Source organism: Brassica napus, chromosome C9, assembly GCF_020379485.1.
Source record: "Brassica napus cultivar Da-Ae chromosome C9, Da-Ae, whole genome shotgun sequence".
NCBI lineage: Eukaryota > Viridiplantae > Streptophyta > Magnoliopsida > Brassicales > Brassicaceae > Brassica > Brassica napus.
In genome coordinates this window covers 30,646,400-30,670,092 of record NC_063452.1, presented here as the reverse complement: position 1 = coordinate 30,670,092, position 23,693 = coordinate 30,646,400, and the positions used below count along the sequence as shown (strand labels likewise).

Sequence of the window (23,693 nt, the reverse complement as noted above, 5' to 3'; positions counted from 1 at the left end):
TTGCACTGTCGGGACGTCGTCATCAGAGGAGTCGCAAGGGCGAGAGAGTATGACTTCCACTCGTCGCCGGCGACGCGGGTGTTCGTCTTCTGACGAATCGTTGGCGGGGCCGACGTTGATGGGAGTGCGCTCAGGGCTTGCTCTTTCCTCGCTCGGGGCCGTGTTCTTTTGAGACTTCTGTGCCTTCTTCTCCTTGTTCTTACTCCAGCTTTAGTGTTTTTCGGTGTCGAAGGAGAAGTGGGCATTTGGATTGTCCCATTAGTGATCCCGTCGAAAAACTGCCCGATGAGGACCTTGCATTCCTTCGTGTCATGGGAATCCCTTTTGTGGTAGAGGCACCATTTTTTCGGCTCCTCGGAGTTTGAACTCGCTGGTTCGGTTGGGGTTGATTGCTTCGGAGCGGAGTCTCGATCCCAGTGGTTCCAGCCTTTCTCTCGCGTGATGGCTGCTGATTTTGGAGATTCCTCATCATCGACCGAGCTGACGTAGCCTCGCTTCTGAGTGGTATTTCCACCGGAGGAGTGCTGGCGAGGCTCGGGGCGGGTGTCGTTTGTTCGGGAGGATCGCTGTCTCGCTGCTGCTTCTTTTGTGAACTTTGCTCTGGTGTCTTCTTCCATGCGGATAAAGTTGTGCGAGCGAGCGATGGCGTCGGAGACAGATTTTGTCGGATATCGGTAAAGATCCTGGCGGAATGTGGAGTCGACGGGCAAGGTGTTCATCAAAGATTCGACGGCGATATGGTCGGGAATATCGATCTTCGAGACAATAGCTTTGAATTTCTCCATGAAGTCGCGGAGACTTTGGTCGCTGGCGTGAGTGAGGTTCCACAAATCTGACACGGTCGCTTCCTGGTTGGTGAACATGATATAGTTCTTAAGGAAAGCCGTTGAGAGGTCGTGGAAACAGTCGACGGAGTTCTCTCTGAGGCCTGTGAACCAAGTAAGGGCCGGCCCTTCTAGGGTTTCGACGACGAAGAGTTGGCAAAAGCCGGCGTCTTTGTCTTCGTCGGTCAGGTTTGCGCGTCGCATCGCTATGTTGAAAGACGTGACGTGAGTAGAAGGGTCAGAGAGACCTTTGAAGGTTGGAAGACGGAGTTTCTCCATCTTCTGTAGCCGCACGCCGGTAACCTTTTGCGTGAAGGGTGTACGAAGAGATTCCGCGATTTCATGCTCGATTTGGGGCGCGGACGTCGTCACCTGGTGGATCTTAGAATTGATATCGAGGACCGACTGTTTCAACGCGGTGTGCGCGTTGGTGTCGTTACCGGCGCTTTGGTTATCGTATTCCCGCGTAGGTGCCAAGTCGGTGGTTCGTTCTGTGGCGAACAGGTGTCGACGATACTGCGCCGTTGAAGCTTCGGCGTTTGCAGCGAGAGGAGCAAGGATCTTTCCTATCGCCGTGATTTGGTCAACTGCCGCCTTCTGCGCCGCTTCTTGTAAGGCGAGGCGTGCAAGGATAGTTTCCATAAATGCAGGATGGGGAAGTGGAGTTACTGGTGTAGGCGTAGGTGTCACCTCTGGAGCCGGTGTCACCTCGAGAGCTTCGCGCTCCTCGCCTGACGAAGAACTGTCGTTGCTAACGACCATAGTTCTGACGTTACTTTGCTAGTTGCCCCACAGTGGGCGCCAACTGTTTGATCGGAAAACGGTAATAAATAAGATGTGGGTTTAAACAAAGACGTCTTATTAATGGTCGGAGAAAAAACGTTCGGTCGGTTACAAGGGAAAAGAAGAGAGTGCGACATAAAGGAAGCCGGTGGCTCGATGAGCTACCGAAAAAGTACAACTAACAGCGAGATGAAGTAAAGGTGAAAACCCTAGCCGCCAAGTGTTAGTCAGTGATTTCGGATCCTTTTCTCGTTGTCTCTCCTTTCCCTTATATAGACGTCCTGATACCTCGTCCTTGACCTAATTTACGCCATCTTGGTATGCCTCCTCTGCTGGGCCGAGAAGCCCATAGGCGTCCGAGCAGCCGCTGAGCCGAACGTACTTCAGTCGATGATGATCAACTAAAAGTACTCAAGAGTCAAGCCGAGAGACCTGACTCTCGAGCTGACCGATCGAGCCGTCGCTCTTCCTAATCCGGGCCAGGCCTTCCTATTCCTCGGGCCTTGTGGGATGGTCAAATCCATCCTCTACATCTACCACTGGATCCAGTAACGGCCTTCGATCTAGGAGATGAAACTCTAGCGCTCCTATGGATTTGAACACCAGCGGAAGGAAGGAGCACAGGAGGAAAATCGTCATCATTTGACAAACCGTTGGGAATCATTACGGATTTACGGATAACGGTGTAGGGGGTAAAAATATTTTCTAAAATCTCTTCAATCGAAGATGCCGTCAAAAAAAAAAAAAAGGAAGCAAATAAAAGATGAGAAGATTGAACCAAAATCACAAAAGAGTAAAGGCATAGAAAAAGAATATAAAGATAGAGAAAATCACAACAATTGTGAAAAGAAGTGGGAATAAATAAATAAAACTGATGCACAAGCAATATAAACATAGAATGCAAAGTAAATGTGTGTGAGAGAGAGAAACCTTTAATTTCCTTCAAATGACAAGAGTGAAGAGTGAAGAGTGAAGAGTGAAGAGTGAAGAGTGAGAGAAGAAGACAAAGGGTTTATATCTCCACAAAAGAATGAAAACATATGCCCACGCTAAATCAATTTAATTTACAAAGAGAGAAAATCAAATCTCTTAATTGCAAACAATCAAACGCCAAGCCAGAGCATTAATAACTTTTAAGGATCAGAATCTTGAACCGGGCTTTGAAAATCATAAACCACCACTACAAATACGTCATCAAGTCGGAATCAACACCGCAAGTGGCAGAAGATATGAAACACTCCAGACTCGAGGGGGCTACTGTTGGAAATGGGTTTTACCCAATTCTAAACCTGATTCAATAATCTAGCCCAATATTCAAAGATCTCAGTAAGGAGACAACAAAACATAAAAGAACAAAGGTCCATCAAGTCCAAAGGAATTAAACATTGCTTCGACATCGAACTCGAAAAATAGAAGAAACTAGGCAGTTAATGACGACTTGATCGCCCTAGATTCACGATGAAGATCAAGCTTCCATTAAGATTCACTTAGAACCAACTATAAAAGAAGAAAGAAGACGAAGGAGAAAGGGATCTTGGCCTTTTAGACATCCTCTCTAATCTTAAATTCTATAATTTATACTCCGAGATGTTTACAATCATATAATCACTTTCACTTTTGTCTATATCATCTTCTACGATCAATAGTATCATATTTTCACAATCAAATCATAACTAAAGCTATTTTATTCAAGATTCAAGATCTCATGACTACAAAATAACATATATCCCTAGGGGACAGAATGGAACTACAAAGAATTTAGCTAGAAAAGCGAGATCCTTTAATAGGGACATTTGCTTTGTTGGTTATTATGTTTCGGTTTGGTTATCCAGACCACCTCAAGTTTGAGTAATAGAATGACTTTTTGTCTTATAAAAACTATTTTATTCATTTCTTGTTAATATGTAAGACCAAACTCTAACCCTAATATTTGAGTGGATTCTAAGATCCATCAACTTAGAGCATCTCCAATGTGTTACTCCATTTTTTACTGTAAATTGGTGTAATACCAAAATAAAGTTTAGTTTTACTCCAATGTATTACTCCATTTTTTACTCCAAAAGTGAATATTCCAAAATAATTCCACTTTGATTTAATTAATAATTGTTAGTAATACCTTCTACTTATAAAAAGTTACAATAAACATAAATATATATATATATAAATATATATATATATATATATATATATAAGATATCATATTTTAGTTCAATAATGAACATTAGAATATTTTTTCCACAAATGGTCAACAAATGTATTTTATAATGAATATTTTGTTTTAATGTTGGTCATTTTTATCGTTTGGACAATACTTCACCGATCTTAGCGGTTTTAGAAATGATTTACCGGATTATTAAATCACTTATATTTTATGTTTAGTTTTGATATTTTGTATAATTTATGCACTTTTATTTAAAATTATTAAATAATTTCTTTTGGAAATCTATTTTCATGTTATTGTATTATTTTACAATATTTAAGTACTAGATAAAAATGAAGAAAAAAGTATGAAATGGACTAATGAGTAAGACTACTCCATAAATCGAGTAACCCTAGTCATTAATCCATTTTGAAGTTAAAAATAGAGTGGGGTTGGAGCATATTTTACTCCAAAATAATGTTTGGAGTAGAAAATGAAGTAGTGCTGGAGATACCCTTAGACAATGATTATCGGGGGGATTTTAGATGGAGTTTTTAGTTTATTTAGGAATTAAAGAAAAAGAAAAATGGTAATTACCATAAGCAACATATCTTAAATAGGTAACACAAGAGCCGCCTCTTATATGACACGCGTCGCTTTATTACTCTTCTCCCCTATTTTCTCTGTTTCGTTTCTTTTGCCTTTTCTCGAGAAAATTCCAGAGAGAAAATATTGTGATTACAAATCTGATCATGGAGATGGAGTCATCAAAGGTTCAAGAAGATACAGACCAGAAAACTGATCCGTGAGTACTAATCCAGCGATGACCTTCGACGAGGTTCCATGGAACGCAGCAAGAGCTTCGTCAAGGCCTTGCATGTTTCCTTTTCTTTAATCTCTCTCTATCTTCGCTGCATATTCTTTTGCTTCTGTTTGATTAGATTCTTTTTAAAAAAATAAAAATCTATGAACATGATTTGTCTGAGTCAGATCCATGATCTCCTTGTATGCTCTCAAGGCTTTGTGATCCAATGATCTCTAATAGCTTTGTAATTTGTTCCAACAATTGGTTGTTGTTTAAGAATATATATGCTCTGTTTTTTGTTAGGGTGTTGGACAATTTAAAGGACTATACTGTAAAGACTCTTGTTAATTTTGTTGATCACTTGGGTACCGTTGCTTCCAAGCTTACTGATCTCTTTGATCAGCAGAGTTCTGACATTTCAACTATGGAGATGAGGGCTTCTTGTGTTAGTCAGGTAAACAAGACTGGCACTCATTGACCTAACCCTTTTGTAGACGTTCTTTGTTATTAAGGTTTGTGTGTGTCTTGTTTTTGTCAGCAACTCCTTACTTGCCGGACTTTGTTAGTCCTCTCAGACGATCTGAATCAAGACAGAATCATTGCAATGCGCCAGAAGGTGAGTTTTTGTGTTTCCACACAGCTCATCATTTTCATGTGGCAGAGTGTTTTATTTATATAGTTTGCCACCTTTGATTAGTGGTGCCTTTGTGAGATTGACCTTGAGGATTACTTTTTTGTTCTACTAACCAGGTTGTTCCAGAGCATCCAGAGACACATTTACTTGAAGGAACCAATGGACAAGGTCACCTCCGCTGCCATTCCTCTTGCCTTGGCTGCATCTTCTCTCTACATGATTGTAAGTTTGTATCTGTTCCATTTTCTTGTTTTTTTTTTCAGAATTGTGTATTCATGTTTTTCCATGTTTTCTTAGAATATGTTATGTTCTTCACTGAATAGTTTTGATTAAAGTTTATATCTGTTGTCATTCCTCTTGCCTTGATTGCTGTTACTAAGTTCTTTAATAACCTGTTAGGCTGGTACTGAACTTCTTAGGATCTTGCTTCCTTTCACTCAACAACACTATTGTTCTGAGTTAGGTCTCAAATTGCAGGTCAATTGCTCCCTGTGTTTTGCATATCTATAAACATCTATATGCTTGTATCCAATCTTCATGAACCATATACATGTTTGAGCAATGTTTAATTTTTTTTTAAGAACCTCTAAGTAAGAGACTCCCATTGGAGCACAAAATCAAAGTATTTCTTAGCTAAGGTTCTTAATTACATTTAATTAATAAAATAATCACTAAGAGACCCTAAGTGAGATTGTGGGTTAATCATGCTCTTACGTAGTTTTTGTTTATGTAAATGCACTTCTGTGTAAGCATCTTTATCCTTGCAACTCATTATGGGTTGCTTAGTAATATTTTAGTAGTATTTAAGAAGTAAATTATGCTAAGAGACTTGGGTAAGCAACTTCCTTATTTTGCTCCTCCATTGCAAGTCTCTTATATTTGGTTGCTTAATTTTTTTTAACAATTTTTATTAAAATTTAAATTTTTTTATTACATAAAACATAATAAAAGATAACATTTTAAACATAGATTTTTTTAAAAAAAACTTGAAAACAACAGTTTAGTAAAATAAACGATAATTATTTGAAAGAAGCATCCGAACTTAGTTGTTGTCATCACCATCCCCAAATTGACGCCATATATGCTCAACCAAATCATGTTTCAGTTGTTGATGCATTGGTTTATCACGAATTCTTGCTCGAGCATCCATCGTATTTGCCACCCCATTTATGTTATCTCGATCAAAATCGCTCTCGACATGTGAACTTCCATTTTCTTCTCCTTGGATGAACTCTGCAAGATTATATTGAGTGTATCCATTTCGTTCGTCTTCTACTATCATATTATGGAGTATGATACATGCTCTCATAATCTTCCCGATTTTAGCTTTATCCCAGAACAGCGCTGGATTTTTAACAATGGCAAAGCGAGCTTGCAGGACTCCAAAAGCACGCTCGACATCTTTTCGGACATGTTCTTGATGTTGAGCAAATAAAACTGCTTTTGGCACTTGTGGTAAACGAATAGATTGGATAAAAGTAGCCCATTTCGAATAGATACCATAGGTGAGATAGTAAGCCATATCATACTGTCTTCCATTAACAGAGAAAGTGACTTTCGGAGCATGACCTTGAATTATGTCATCAAAAACAGGTGATCGATCAAGCACATTGATATCATTTAACGTACCTGGAGGTCCAAAAAATGCATGTCATATCCAGAGATCGTATGAAGCAACCGCTTCTAAAACGATTGTTGGTTTATCCTAACCACGAGAATATTGCCCTTTCCAAGCGGTCGGACAATTCTTCCACTCCCAATGCATACAATCGATGCTTCCTATCATCCCGGGAAAACTTCGATACTCTCCAACAGCAAGTAGACGTTGAAGATCAGCCGGTATTGGTCTTCTTAAGTCCTCATCGCCGAACAAATTTATTATGCCTTCCATAAATTTTTCTACACATAACCGAGTTGTTGTTTCACCGAGTCGGAGGTATTCGTCAACCATATCACCCGCAGAACCATATGCTCAACAAAATTTGCTGCCTCTGCGTATGGAGTAAAATCCATATCAGGAAATGGCAAGGGAGAGAAGAAGAAAATTGAAAAGCTGGAAAGAAAGAGAAGAAGGAATGCAGAGAACGAAGCTGAATAGAAAGAGAAGAAGGAATGCAGAGAAAAGTAAGAGGAGAACAAATTTAAATTCAAACATTCATCACACAACCAACCAATGCATTCATCACACCCAACAACCTAAACGACTTGACATTTTTCTAACTCATTCAACACACTTCACCTTCAATTTTCTATCTAACCATCAGTTCTATTAAATTCCATACACAACCATAACAATACACTAACCAAAGCATTGATTACCCTCGATTCAATTCCTAACAGAAGCTAATTCAATGCTTTTCATTTCATTACACTAACCAAAGCATTAACACTAACCTGAGAAGCAATTGAAGTCCTTTGTTCGATGAACCTTCCTCAAGTCTCTTTCTACAGAACATGACGACAGAGATTTGATCACTCCATCTCACCACACAAAGACAAAAACAAAAAGAAAAGAATCAACAGAAAGCAAACAAATCAAAATTCTTAAAGTTAGCAACAAACAAATCCCAATTGTTCAACAAAAATTCTTAACAAGAATTAAAGTGGAAACAAATAAAAGAGGAAACTTTACCTGATCGATACGAGGAGACCCACCAACAGAGAGCTTCTCCGTCGCCGTTGTGAGAGACGGAATCGAACTAACAAACACACAAAACTTTCGATCAGAACGAGAATAACCCTAATCTAAGACATGCATGATATAAAAGAACACAATATCATCTTTACCTTTAGATTCCCGGAGAGCCACAGAGAGATAGCGGGTCCTCGCCGTCGACGAGACCCACGGAGAGGGAGAGAATCAGCGTTCATGCCGTCGACGAGAGACACCGAGAGAGAGCGGTCCATCGCCGTCGCCGTCGAGGAGGCACAGAGAGAAACCGAATCGCCTTCGGTCGAGAGGTTTCGAGAGATAGATTGAGAAAGAACCGTGAGATGAGACGAAATCGACGACCCCTCTCTCCTCTCTCATCTCTCGTCCCAACACGTGTCCAAGAGCGTAGTTGCTTGAGTGGGTTTAATTAGGCAACGTTGTTATTGTTAATTTGGGTTTTTTATTTTCTTTTAATCCAATATTAGCCTAAGCAACCTACTAACAACCATAGATAAAGATGCTCTAAGTAAGAGACTCCCATTTGAGCACCGGGAAAAAAAACTTATATCTGCAGAATTACTTGCACAACTAAACACAGTTCCTAAATAGTACACACACACTTATTTGCTTCTCCAAGCCACATGAAAATGTGAGGGAGAGAGAAATCAAAGAGTTTCCATGTACAATGACCACATAATTACAGAGCTTAGTAGCACAAGCATAGCTGTGGCGGCAACGGCCTGCTAAAAGATGTTGAAGAACCGTCGCTAATGCAGCATAAAACCGAGTAGCAGAGCCCGACAGCCATGGTCAGACTTCCTTCTTCCAGTTCAGGTGATGTTTTTGGTGTTACGAAAGCTTCACTCATGTCTTCTATTTATGAACCTGTTTTGTGATTTTTCTTTGTTGCAGATTTCTCAAGCCGCGATTTCCTTACAGCCTCTTGGATTTGCCTCTCATGCTCTTTCAGAATGTCCTCAATGTTTCCACCTGGAGGCATCAATGGACCAGAACAGTGCATTCTGTTCTTCTTGCGTCTGTATGTCTGTAACAGCATGAGCAACAAAAAAAAAAACATATTATGAACAATTATCTAAAGGGGGGAAATTATAGCTTATATGTTGACTTTTATTACCGTCGTGGGTTCAATGGCTGCATCATCTTTATATGAAGGAGACAAGTATCTTGCTGTGACTGGCACATTGCTAGATCGGGTAGCTTTCAGCTCTACTACATTGTGCCTAGAGCTTTCGTTTTTACTCCATGTTGCTGTTATACTTGGGTGAATCATTGAATTGGTATGAGAAAATCCTTTATCTCTATCGCCTCTTCCCGTCTCTCCTCTCGACCCTGTTCTACTGGCTTCCTCAGGATTAAAATCTCTCGAAGCTTTTCTCACCAATTCAGCTTCACGTCCCTTCACAGTTTGGGCACGTTTCCTGAATTTATATAAGAAGATATGCTTAGAACTTTGCATGAAATGAATCAATGTGGGAAGAATATGAAACATTATTCACATACCTTCTTGCTTCTTCATCACGGACCTTTGCATCAAGTTCCTTGCTTGGAGGATACTTGGGCAAAATTGATACGTCGCAAGGGAGTGGTTCGGTTGTGAAGAACTAGAGAAAAGAGAAATTTAAGGTATGCTTTCAAAAAATGATTTAGGAAAGTGAAATTAATCTTTTTAATCACAAATTTAAGGTATGCTCTCAAAAAAAAAAAAAAAAAAAAAAAAAAACTAGAGAAAATAGAAGACTAGTGTTTTAGTTGAGGAAATCAAGAACTGCTAGCATGATAAATAAGCACAAGGATATATTTACCTTGCTGTTTAGCGTTGATGAAGTTGAGCCTCGCTTCTCTGGTTCTAAGGATAGAAGCTTGTCAACAAGAGCTAGAGCAGAAGATGGCAAACTCTTGAACGTCTCCAGAAGGACACGTTTGTAAGGTTGTTGTGGTTTGAAACTTGTCGCAAGTGGTAGCTTTGTCTTCAGCCAGTAATCATCGGATGGTGAACCACACAACTTGAAGATCTTATGCATTTGCTCCACCTAAAAGACATTGCTTGGAATCAATAAATTAAAGAGATGAATTGTTATGGGGATTCAAAGAACTGATGATGTTCACCTCTGTTCTTCCGGGCATGATTGGTTTCCCTAAGAAAAGTTCTGTTAGAATGCAACCAACACTCCACAAATCTATGCCGGCTCCATACTCTGTAGCTCCAAGAAGAAGCTCAGGGGCCCTGTACCACAAGGTGACTACACGGCTCGTCAGGGGTTCATCTTGATCTGGATGATAGAAACTCGCCAGACCAAAATCTCCAATCTTGAGGACTCCATCATTGTTCACCAAGAGATTTGAACCCTTAATGTCGCGGTGGAGGATTCCTCGGCTGTGGCAATGTTCAAGACCGCTAAGCAGCTGTTTCATGTAACATTTGATCTGCGAGAAGCAACCATGGTTATTAGTCCATCATGGTTCCTTGTTAACTTTTTTTCGGACAAAATGAAGCATTAAATGTACCTGAGGTTCTGTGAATTTGACACCGGGTCTAAGAGCGAGACCAGAAAGATCATGCTCCATGTACTCGAACACAAGGTACAAGCTTCCAGAGAGTTTTGAGGTCACAAGACACTCGAGCTTCATAACGTTTGGATGGTCAAGTTTCCGCAAGATGTTGATTTCCCTAGCCATGAATCTCACACTCTCAGGATCCATATTTACGAATCTAACCTTCTTCATGGCTACCATTTTACCGGTCTCAAGATCACGAGCTCTGTACACGGTACTATAAGTCCCTTGTCCAATCTGAAAAAGACATATAAGTTTAAATATTAATACATGCCGTGAAGAGCTTCAAACCAAAGATTAGGGCAAAAGAAACTAACTTTTTCCAACTTCTCAAAGGATTCGGCCGGACGAGGAACCCAACCCTTGATGGCTTCACCTGCAACAGAGGTTAACCAAGAAGGCCATCCAGCTGCAGTGAGCTCAGACTCGGGGCTACTTGAGATAACATTACTCGGGGGCTGCTGAAACAATTGAAATCCTCCACCTGTTCCAACATCTGCTGTTGAACATCTCCGGTGGGACCTCGTGGGTCTCTCCACAATCACCGTTTTACCATCACTATCGTCTATAGGAACAATCAATCCGCTGCCCCGACCAGATGCTTTATGCGATGAGCTTCCGTCCACGGATTTATGTGAAAAGTCATCTTTCTGGGAGGTTGTAGGCGCAATCAATTGAACTGAGGATGTTTCTTGAGGTTTAACATTAACTTCTTCTTCTTCTTCTTCTGTATTTCTTTTTGAGAAGATGCAACCCATAATACTCCAGACAAATCACAATCTCCGTGTGCATCAAAAACAAATACTATCTCCTGATTGATCCCCAAGTATAAAACCCAAGAATCTCAGGTTCATCAGATGGAAGACAGAGGATGATCAAGAGGTAATTGAGTCTCTCAAAGGTTATGTGTCAGGAGGGTTCGTTTGATCTATATGAGGATCCAGGTGAATAGGAATATCTTTTCTATGTAAATGTAAATGGCAGAGGAAGGAGAGAGAGCCAAATGTAGAATCAATGACTTTTCAGAAATGGAAACGCCCTAGTACAATGAGAAATTCTAAAATCACAGGAGAGAAGACTTGTAACTCAAGAAACAAGAGATGAGGACGAAAAGAAGCTTTTGTTTTTTCCGTTAAGTCACTGCATGGTGGTCAAAAAGTTGCAGCAAACTCTGTTCGTCGATAACGAAAATCCGGAGAGAGAAAACTGAAGAACAGAATGTCATTAATCTTTAGGACCATGAGAGACTGATTCGTTTTTGTTTCGCGAGAAACTAGGAGGAGCCCTAGATTCTGTGGAGTAGACAATTCAAAAGATCTAGCTCTCTCTTTGTTTTTCTATTTTGGGGTCTTTAAGAAACAGTTTAACGACTTTGCATGAGGTAAAGATTTGATCCAACGGTCAAATATGAGAGATGTTTGTTGTTTTCTGTTGTCGTTATGACAATGACCCACGTAGAATCTTGTCTGTCAGAGATAATGGGACCCACTTTCTCTATGTTTATGTTATCCTTTCGAACATGATCTCAAGCAGTGTTGTAAACAGCGTTCATTACGCCTTAGATAACTTTTACATACGGATATATCTTTTTATACGAAATATAAGTATAAGACATAAATATATTTTAAATCCAATTTTATGTATAAGTATATAGTTTAACATATATAATCAATTATAAAAATCAAAGCCATTTTAAATATGTAAAGATGATAAATTTAAAATAATTTTGAAACAATTGTACTGATATCTACAATTATATAAATATATAAAATAAGTAAAAGTAATATAAATAATAACATTAATAAAACATAATAATAATATTAATAGCTTATTTTTCTGAATATTAATGCTTAAAATCCGTCTAGGCATCCGCGTAGATCACATATTGTCCGCTTAAACGCTATTATTCGCCCGAATTATATAAATTTGCATAAAACACCGTATAACATAAAAAACAGTACGACTGACCACTGTATAATGCTCAAACGCCACCTAGACGAACGCTTAGACCGTATTTTAGAACACTAATCCCAAGGCTCTTCTAAGTTCAAGTCTGCCACAACGTATCGATCACTATAGCTGATAACAATCTCTGTAACAAGGACATCGACAAGATTATTACAAAATAAACTCCATGTTGCATTAGATAAACCACATTTAAAGAGTCATACTAGTATTGGGGATCTTAATAATAAAATTCCTCAAATATCAATTATATATTTTAAAATTTTAAACCAAAATTTTGATATAAGAAAAAACTAAAATATACTACTGATATATCCTCTCAAATATCATCTCATTAATTATTTATTGATAAAAAAATTCAACTAAAAATCTACAACAAAATTAACCATTGATTGTATTTTAAAAACACAAACATTTTTATCACAAAATAATAGATCAAAATAAGAAACATCACATAGTGTTTCAAAAAAAAAAAAAACATCAATCGAGTTAAATTGACCCAGTCTCGCCTCAAACCCGCAAAGCCCAAAAATACTAGATTTTTGCTCGGCATGAAAATTTTTCTAGCCTATATTCTAAAATCGATCAAACCCTGATATAGCTAGAGAGATTTTTGAATTTTCTTTTTTAAAAGAAAATTATTTAAAACAAAAATAATTTTAGTTCCAAACTTAAACAATCATCATTTTATGTTTTTGGTCAAACATCATATTTTTTGATGGGAAAGTACCACATATACCACATTCATAATATCATTTATCATGTTTACACTAACCACTTTTACCATCACTTTTAATGAAGGGTAAAAACATTTATACCGTAAGATTAACTAATCTACACTTAGGTTTAGAGTTGAGGGGTGAGGTATGGTTTTTGGAATGTGAAATTTAGATTATAATAAATATATAAATAAATACTTAAAAATTTTAAAAATAGTTTCAAACATAATTTTCAATTTTCAAAAAAAAAAGTTTGAAAAAACATTCAAAAAAAAATTTATAAAAAAGTTCAGATTCCAAAAAGTATAATTCGAAAACATAAAAAAAAATTATTTTTTTATTTAAATAATTATTTATTATATATAGAAAACAAGAGTATAAGAGTCTTTTACCACTTAATGAAGAATGTATTTTTGAAAATGTTTCTTTAGTGGTGGTAAAGATGAATAATAGTACCTTGAAAGTGGTAAACATCCAATTTTTTGTTTTTATCAATTCTAATTAAACTAAAACAAAGTTTTAATTTAATAAAATATGATACAACAATAATACCAAATAAAAAATTATATATATATATATATATTTATTTATTTATTTATTTATTTAAACTCAAAGTAGTAGAAACTGTAGAGTCAAGAGTTTTATTTGACACTCGGTAAAATTTTCTGGTAATCAGAGACTAATATAAATATATAAAAAACAGAAAATAGATAAAAAAATTATTAATATCTGACATATATAAATTATTTAAAATAAACTTCGATAAATGATTACCAGAATCATATAAGGTAAATCTATGCAAATTAGTGCTTTAACATGTCGTGGTAGAAGATGACTTTTATATTTGTTAAAGACATCCATACTAATACTAAAACAAGACTAATTTTAATGTAGTACTAATCACATAATAGAATTATAAGAAGGATTAGCTAAATACCTCGATTCGTGGTTGCAGAAATCTTCTTGAGTGATTTTGATCAGGGAAGATAATTTCTTGATCTTTAATTTAGGTTTTAAACTTCTCTCCCAAGCCTACAAATCTTTCTTTACATGTTACTCTTTAGTGTTTGTGATGTTATGTCTTTAGGATGGAACAAATACATCTATTTATACGTGGGAAAATTGACATATCTTTATCAAGTTTTGATTACTTGCTCACCAAGACTTTCTTTCTTCCTTGAAAAATTTATTCTTTAATTCTAACCATCCATCAAAGTTGAGTAATAACATGTGTTTAGTCTTCTACAGCATTCATTCATACATTAAACTTGGTCTTCCTTTATGCATTGAACTTAATTCAAATGCTTAAAGTGAAAAACCTTCTAGAACATGAATCACTTGTCCATTAGTTATATTAGGAACTAAACTCTTTTAATTACCATTTTAATGGTTACCAAGTGTCCTAGGGTTTAACAATCTCAATAATATTAGGTTTACCATAATACCACATAATGGTAAAGAAATATTCTCATACTAATAAAACTATTTCTTACAACATGTTCTCCCCACAGTGCATCAATAGTTTCTTCTCAACTAAAATAAACAACATGATCATGATCTAAAAAAGAGCCAGATTGGGAAATGATCCTATTCTTTCCCCCCAAATGAGGGACCCAACGCCACTCTGTCTAAGAGGTCAGAGTAAGATTTAATCTTGTGACAAACCCTCCTTGTCCGCATCAAAGAAGTACGACTTAGTCAGCTGCTATAACAGCATTGGGGAAGGTGGATTGACATCAGCAGAACGAGCCAAAGGTGATGAACCATGGTTCTCTTGCCTCGATTAACCTGACATATCGACTTCGGCCTCCACAGCTGAAAACAGAGAATGAAATATTATTGGCAGATAACCAAGACGATAAAACTAAGATGAAAAATACATACCAAGACTTATATGAAGGTGATCTCAAAAATCCCCACAAATCCTAGATACACCTTCGAAAATTTTGGCTGGTGGAGGAAAGAATATGGGATGACGCTCTACGGCGAAAGCAAAACGTGTTAATTAGGACATTCAACGCAATCCAAGTACATAATAGGGAACATAATACTTACAAGGATATGGGTTCCAATCACTCCTAAAAGCATAAATGTGATCGGCAGCTGACGTCGAGCTAGGCCTGGGCATTTTACCCGGACCCGAAGACCCGAACCGGAACCGACCCGAAAATACAGGTTCGGGTCCGGGTCCGGGTCCATGCTAAGTACCTATTGGGTCTTTTTTTTTGGACCCGCGGGTCTCGGTTCGGTCCGGGTCCTAGCCGAGATCCGTTCGGGTACCCGAAGTACCCGCAAATAATTGTATATACTAGGTATATTTGGGTGATTGGGTATATTTTGGTATTTCGGATTTTTTTAAAAGTTTCGGGTTTGGATTTTCGGGTATAATTGTAGGTTTTTGGTGAAATTTTAGATTTTTAGAAAATATAATTTGGGTATTCGGGTAAAATTCGGGCATGTTTTGGGTTTTCGTGTCTGATTTTGGATAAATTTTTGGGTATTTTTGCGGTTCTTCGGGTATTTTTAGAGTTTTCGGGTCTAGTTCGGGTACTTCGGGTCTATTTCGGGTCCTAACTACCCGAACCGACCCGGATCCGAAATATACCTGAAAATTTTGGGTATTTTACGGGTATTGAAATTATAGACCCGAACCGACCCGGACCCGACAAGAACCGACCCGAAAAATTGTAGGTACCTATATGTGTCTAAATTGCTAGGACCCGAAAGACCCGGACCCGACAATACCCGACCCGAACCCGACCCGAAGACCCGGATGCCCAGGCCTTCGTCGAGCCAACCCACACGAAGAAATAACGGTGAAACCAATTGTGAGCCTTGCTAGCTCTGTTTTGGAGATTGCTATACTTGGGCTTAATATTGTTGTAATATGTGTTCGGAGTCTCTGGCTTTCTGCTAATATTGGCCAGATCTTCAAAATAACTGAGATCACATCGACTCTGACCTCAGCCCCAATAACAAGGGCTACAATCATGTCCCTCACTGCAGCAGGAGTAAACTGCGAATTAGCAATCTTGTGCGCCTTGACATACAACGTCAAGAGCCGTGGAAGAGAAATCAGAGTCTTGAATGAGAGTTATATGAGATATATGGTGTAGAACTAGGCCAACTAAGGTTAGCTTCTATTAAAACAGGTGCCTCATACAAACATACCCAAACGAGGGAGGCCTCTAAGGCCTCTACTTGGAAGTAGGAACACACATCAAAAGCTCTAAGTAAACCGAAAAGCGCTGAATATCCTGATCATCATCTTGTTCATAAGAAAGGAGAGAAAACTCTAGAGACGTTCATCCCACTTAGGGGTGTCATCGACTTTGCCTACATCACCTTTTTCACCTGTCAAGATCGACAAAATGTTCATTGGCAGGCTGAGGAATGGCAGTTTGGCTTGCATGAGCGGAAACACCACGAGTAGGAGACATTAATTGGAGGCTCCAACATTAAGGATGACCTTCATTTCATTATCTAGGGACTGGCTGATGAATAATTGGAACATCATCTTCATCCGACTCCGATGAACAGACTCTAATTGGAGAAGGAGACGAACGCATATAACCAGAACCTCCTTTTAGGGTCACCGATAATAAACTCGATTCAATTCACGATTTCTGAAACATGATTACAAATAAAAAACCGATGAAAATAAGAATGAAGGAAGAAATATCAGAGAAACAAAGCTATTGAAAAAGAAAAAGAAAAATAAGAATATGTCAGAAATATGTTCACTTATAAAGAAACAGAAGACGACAGTTATCAAGAAAAGAAATTTACAGAGGCGTGATTAATAAATGACAAACGAAGAAAAAACCCATCTAATTTAGAAATGACACGTCAGAAGCTTCTTGGAAAGCGTAACAAGGCCAACTCATTTATACGGTGCTTCATAAAGTTTGTCAGCACGACCCCCCGAGTTGGCCCGACCCAAAGTTAAGAGGAGGTCCTTTAGAGGAAGAAAATGTGTCATCAACCTGCTTCCAGACAATTGTCCTCTTACCTACTCGGTTAGTCGACCCCTGAAAACATGCGATGGGACAGCTCATTGTGGCAACATGAAGGAACATAGTCGTTGTGCTGACATAGCTGCTTAACAACCCGCAAAGACTGTAGAAATTTGTAGGTGTAGTGAAAACCTAAAAACAATATATGTGAACACAGAGACTAGAACTGCCTATAAAAAGAAATAGAAATAAAAAATTACAAGGGAATAGAAAGAATGACGGTTGGTCTTTAACTACCTATTTTATTGTTCTTTTGAGTTTAGGCTTATATCATTATTTTCCCGTTTCGTATATATACTTTACTTATTCAGAATGTCTGACCATTCCTTTTCATCACTACAAACTTGTTTGTAGATCAAACCTCAATTTCTACTTTCAACATAATTGTTAGGTCCGGGAGCTTGTGGTCAAGTGGTAAGGGGAAGGGCTTGGGATGTCAACACATTTCAGGTTCGATCCAGCTGTCATGCGAAACTAAGTCACATGTTACCTGGACACCCTACATGGATATGTGCTCTTGCTGTCGGCCCATTTGAAAATCTGGAGAGATGGTCTATCCATGGGCTGCACCTCCCCTTGGAGATTAGTCTGGGCCATTCCATAAGTTCGGGATACCCCCAGGTTAATAAAAAAAAACATAATTGTTAGAATAATATAAGAACAATAATATATATAATATGATGTATTGTAGCCAAACGCATAAATCAGAGATCACGTGAATTATTAAAATTTTCTTGCTTTCTCCTTATCCTTTCATTTTCGCTAAAGTGTGCCATCCTTGCTTCGGGGTCCGACTAGAACGTGAGCATCACCGCCAGCGCTGGAAGGGTTTTTTTTTCTCTACTTTTGTTTCTCTTTAGCTACTCCGCTTATTTCTCTCTTCCCGTCCGATATGCTTTCGAACTGGGTTAGGTTTTTGTTTTCTGTCGAGATCCCCGCTGGCAAGGGGTTCATTTCTAGTGGCGGCTCTTCTTCCTCTGGTTTCTGGAGAGGTTTTTGCAGCGGTTACTTGCGGTGGTAGTCGGCATTTTAGGGTTCAAAGAGCAGATCAATTTTTCATCTCTTTAGATCTTGCTCTAGGTCTTCTTCGCTCATTGCGGTTGTGGGATGTTTTGGTTCCACCTCCATATTTGCAATATCTTTGCACACTCTAGTATCAGGTGGTGTTGTCAGGCTTCAGTGGTGTCATGGAGGTCTGATGCTTAGTTGCTGGTCTTAAGTGCGATCCAGAGGATTTCAATAGCTCGAAGGCGAGTTCTGAGTTAGGGTATGCAGGGGGAGATAGTACCTCAATTTTGTTCTGGCTCATGAGAGTTTAGCATGTAGCTTGAAAAGGGGTTTGTATATGGCTTCTCGGTGGCTTCTTGTCGTCTCTCATCACTACGGATCTTCTCTGATTGGTTCTCTCTAGATTCCTCCAAAAGACGGTAACAATCTTATCTTTGGAGTATGGCTTTTAGTTTACTATGTTCCCCTCTCTTTGTTGAATCTGAAAGTGGCTATTTCGGTCACAATCAATTGCTTTTTGAGTCTTAATAGGCAGCAAATGTCATTGCGGTATTGGGCGTTTGCTTAACGTTGCTTGGTTTCATTATTTGTTTGGATCTCACAATGCTTGAGATATTTTCTTGTTCATCTTTGGTAATATATATCGGCCTGTTTTTGTGCAGGTTATGAGACATGCTATAGCAGAGTCTAGTGGCGACTTCAAGCCTGCTTCTTATTTTTCTTCGATGATGAAGGCGAATTTACAACTAGAATTTCCGGCGGATTACTCAGGTGAAATTTTTGGAACTCTCTCTTCTCGTTCATCAAGAGCTTCAAAGATGGTGATAGTTACAAGTTCCGATGAGTTCATCATGAACCATCTACTCTGAAATCGACATGGGAAGTCTTGGATTTTGAGGCAGAGAGGTGAATCTCACTTTCATGTGGTTATCGTCAATGGTGACAATGAAAATCAATACTCAATGATTTTGGCTCTGATTTAGCGGAACGCACCGGGGTGCTGAGTCGAACGAAACTAATTAGGAAACATTGTAATTTGGGTAATTTTGTTTGAGTTGGATTTGCAATCGGATTTTTATTTTCGTCTTTCGAATTAAATTTATAAATTAACTAGGGGGTGTCCGCGCTTATTTTATTATGGTTAAATATGATGTTTTTGGATGATGTAATTATGTGGTCAGTATTTATTTGTGAAGAACATGATTTAATATTTTATTGTGTTATGTAGTATTAGATTATATGTTAATATATTATGTGTTCGTCTTTTCAATAATGTGTTGTTGTGTGTATAGAAGTATTTGTTAGTGGTGAATTGAGCTTCTAATGTAAAGCATATTGAATTTCAATAACTTTGAATTCAAGCATTTGTTGATTCTAACATTAACGGTTTCAGCGTCAAAATTGTATTTCATGTTTTCACATTTTTGAACATTATTATTTTTTTAACAACATTGTAAATTATTCTTCGAAGATGTTTTTTTCGTCTCCGCATATTTTGAATTGAGTCATCACCATCTATGTATTTTATTTACATTTCCGGTATGTGGTGTTTCTTACCATCACCAGAAAATGCTCACCTTCGTTGCTCTTGTTTTTCTTTTTCTTCTTCTTCTTCTCTTGTGAGATTATCTGATATTTGTTGTAGATCAGGTTTATGAGTTTCCAGTTGTGCGGTTGTTTCTCATGATGTTGTACGCTGTTCTGGTCAATATTTTTCCTCTTCTTCCTTAGATTTGGCTAATGTTAGGAACTACATCTCATTGGGTTGGGTCAAAGTTTAGTTGTCTTCCTCGTATTTGGCTTGCCGTTGATAGTCCCTGCTAGTCTTGGTTTTCAAGATCTGGTTTTTGGTGATCTGACTTTTATGTTCTCTTCATAGCTCGAGGATGGCTCCACAGTTTGCTAATTTTGTGTAGTCTCTTTTTCTTTCTTTGTTCTCTCATCTCGTTGCACTTTTCATCGCTGTTTGCGTCTCTGGTGGCTCTCCGTTTCACATATATGACACTCAAGGTTTGGATAGTGTTTTCTTTCGTGTATGTTTTGTGGGCTTGAAAGATTATTTCTTGTCTCAAACTTGAGCTCTGATTTCTCTGTGGTTGGTTTGCATTCTCCCTCCTTTATGTAGCTTTTCTTCTTCTCCTACTTCATTTGTTATAGGTGTGTGGAGTTAGTCTCTTAGTGTTTTGGTCTCTTCTATTCAGAGCTTTGTGGTTCTTTATTGGCATGAGCTCCTTGTATGTGGTTGTTTTGTTTGTGAGGTGCTTCATACCTTTTTATCTGGTGGTTGTGTATTATGCATGTGTTTTCATGCTTGTGGTGACATTGGTCCGGTGATTATTCTTTCTGTGATCTTTTTTTGGTGTTTTGGATTGGTGCTTGATCGCGTTCATTTGTGTTCCAAACCTTTATTGAGTAAGTGTTACTATAGTATTCTATTTTTTTTTTGTGATTGTGGAGATTTAAGTTTAGATTATGTGTCTTACTCTAGTTTTTTTATAGTTTAGTTATTTTATGATTTTTAATAGTAAAATAAATTATAATTTGTAAATAAAATAATAGAAAATAGTAAAAAATAATAAAATAGTAAAAATTTATGTTATTTTTAGTTGTGAATAAATAAAATATTTAAAATCTATTTTTATTTTTTCTTTATTCATCTCTAATTTTATTGACTAATAAAATATATTATAAAACTTCATATAATAATGGTTAGTATGAAAAAAATAATAGTGCGTAATTAGAAAGTATTAAGCCAAATTGCAATAGTGTAAAAGATGAATGATCTAAAATGTAAAAGCAAAAATACATGGGGACACATGTCATCAAACCCTATTGCCACTTGTCATAAGAAGAGAAAAAACAAACTCTATATATATAGATAGATAAATAGATTTCTAAAAAAAATTGTTCAGTTTTTTTTTTTACAATTTTTTTTTATGTTTGGGTCTACATATCCAGCTTCCGAGAACAAACAAAACCAACATTGCAAAAGCGAATTTCTTTTTTTTTTTAAATACTAAAAAGGAATAAGGCCATGTTCGTTTACGGGTCGCGCAACCTGCGACCTGCGACTAAGATTATGTTCGTTTACGTGTCGCGCGACCTGCGACTAAGCATGCGACCTGCGACTAAAACTATGTTCGTTTACGTGTCACGCGCAGGATCTGCGACCTGCGACCAATCGCGCGATCAAAATTTTCTTAATTTTTAGTCGCTGTTTTTTTCGGGCGACTGGTCGCGCGATCAGTCGCGCGACATCAAAACGAACAACAACTTGCGACTTGCGACCTGTGACCAATCGCAGATCGCAGGTTACGCGACAGCAAAACGAACAACAACCTGCGACCTGCGATCAGTCGCAGGTCGCGCGATAGGTAAACGAAAATGGCCTGAATGAGTCAATCGACTCAAAGTTAGAGAACCAAAAGAAAATGCCACGTGGGCTCATAAAACGAATGGCGTGTGGGATGACGCTCAGGCTGCCACCTACTCTTCTTCTTCCTCGAACGTTCATTTAAAACAAAGTCCCCCTTTCACATAGAAAAGAGATAAAAAGGAGCCACCGTTCACGGTTCATTCAACAAAACAAAGACAAAAAATCTCAAAAGCAACCGTCATTCAGATTGTCGATCAGAAATGGCGTCGTTCGATGAAGCACCTCCCGGAAACCCAAAGGCCGGAGAGAAGATATTCAGAACCAAGTGTGCGCAGTGCCACACCGTCGATAAAGGTGCCGGTCACAAACAAGGTCCGTCTTCCCCTCTTTATTTGATCCTCTGAGATCATCATTTTTCTATTTTAATCTCAATCATTTTAAGTTTGTTCCGCTCTGGATCTATAAATGTGAAATTGGGATGGAAACAGGACCAAACTTGAACGGATTGTTTGGGAGGCAAATCAGGAACAACGCCAGGGTATTCCTACTCTGCTGCTAACAAAAACATGGCCGTCATGTGGGAGGAGAAGACTCTCTACGATTACCTCTTGAACCCCAAGAAGGTACTCTTTTTTTATTTGTTTATCAGTATATATAGCAAAGGTTCATTGTTTTTTGGTGAATGAATTGAAGATCTTGCCTTGTTCCTTCATGGATTAATGCTTTTCTTATTTTCTTAATGAGATTTATCAACTGTTACGACTCTGATACCATCCAAAGTATTCTTCTGTTGAATATGTGATTTGCTACGAACCCCATCTGCTTGTTCATGATTTAGGCAACATGTTGATTGTTTAATACCGAGTCATGTCTTCATTAGTAGTTTTTTTTTTCTTTAGTAGTTTCTCTTTTTGATGTGGATTTTGTTTGCTTGTTACAACAGTACATACCTGGGACGAAAATGGTGTTTCCTGGATTGAAAAAGCCACAAGATCGTGCCGACCTCATTGCTTATTTGAAGGAAGGTACTGCATACACAGACGCTCGGTTATAATGGAGCCTCTGTTCCCCCTCCATTTTTTTTCTCATAGATAAAAATAAGACCAACGTATATGGTGGTCATAAACTTGCTTTGTATATCTTTATTTTTTTCAATGGGGCGAGTTACCTCGTACGAAGAAGAAGAAGAAGAAGAAGCAATCTTCTCCACCACGAAATTCAGGAGATTTTATTCCACTTGCCTAGTTTTTGTTTCAAATCAGATTCTTCGACGACGAAAGTTGTATGTACCATTCCATGCTGAGTTCTCGATGCCCAATAGGCATATTTAGAAACATATAACTAGGGAAACTAAAATCGCACTTGAACAGCAAGACTAGTTTTGTCCGGACTGTACGTACATTTGTAGTGTGAATTGAGTTCCTAGCTTGTTCTAATTCATAAGCTGACAAGCAAAACAAGTGAAAGACCACGGCATTGTGATGACTGATACAAATCTTGGGCTGTGAAGGCTTCCATTTCCTGGTATCTGTCAAAATAAATGGATTGTCTAATTGAGACTTTACCATCAAACAGTGAGTGAGTCATAGAACACTACACAGAACAGACCTCAACAACATGAGCTCCGATTCCGTTACGTGATATGAAATTCACAACCAGTTTCGCAAACTCCTCCGGTATATCTTCCTGCGTTCATTGACATCCATTTTGGATTATTATCATCGTCAGCACACGACGTGATGTAAAAGAACTCACTTTTAAAGAGTAGGCAATCACATGTTTGCCTGTATGGCATGACCGGTGTGTTTTGAAAGTGGTAGTCCAATTATGCTATTTTAAGCAATTTCTTAATATATACAAAATTTTCATTCAAAAAATTCTATTTACACATTTATAAAGGTATTCATGACCTCTCTAGAAACCTTTCCTCTGCCATTTCTCTAAAAACTTTAGCTTGATTTTGCCGGTTTACCGGCTTCGGTTGCTTCCTTAGTGCTGGGGCCGGTCCGTTTCTTTTCTTTTGTTCTCTTATCTTTCTCTTTTGGTTGATCTTTCTAGTCGAAGTGAGTTGGATACTTGTATCCTTCAGATCTGGTTCTGTCTAAGAACCTTGTATGTGGCTTGATTGAATTGCATGTCGATTTTGAGCTTTCTTTGGCTCATACCAGGTCTCGATCTTCAACCCTCTCAGTCTTT

The 23,693-nt window shown here is 38.1% G+C and overlaps 1 protein-coding gene, 1 long non-coding RNA gene and 1 pseudogene across 2 annotated transcripts; 2 read left to right on the top strand and 1 right to left on the bottom strand.

Annotated features, from left to right (window-relative positions):
- The first annotated feature begins 4,004 nt into the window (after window positions 1–4,004).
- LOC106393630 lies at window positions 4,005–8,441 on the top strand. Its single transcript, XR_007328540.1, has 3 exons — window positions 4,005–5,006; window positions 5,091–5,168; window positions 5,303–8,441. It is a non-coding gene; the product is annotated as an uncharacterized LOC106393630 (long non-coding RNA).
- Window positions 5,412–13,242, bottom strand: LOC106358883 (probable serine/threonine-protein kinase At1g09600). The gene is made up of 7 exons (XM_048768355.1): window positions 10,731–13,242; window positions 10,366–10,650; window positions 9,967–10,284; window positions 9,663–9,890; window positions 9,361–9,461; window positions 8,975–9,278; window positions 5,412–8,884 (listed from the first exon to the last, which is right to left on the bottom strand). The coding sequence occupies exons 1-7, from the start codon at window positions 11,169–11,171 to the stop codon at window positions 8,717–8,719; spliced, it is 1,845 nt and encodes a 614-aa protein (XP_048624312.1). The 5' UTR covers window positions 11,172–13,242; the 3' UTR covers window positions 5,412–8,716.
- Window positions 13,243–21,388: 8,146 nt separating this feature from the next.
- On the top strand, window positions 21,389–22,984 carry LOC106439145 (annotated as a pseudogene).
- The last annotated feature ends 709 nt before the right edge of the window (window positions 22,985–23,693 follow it).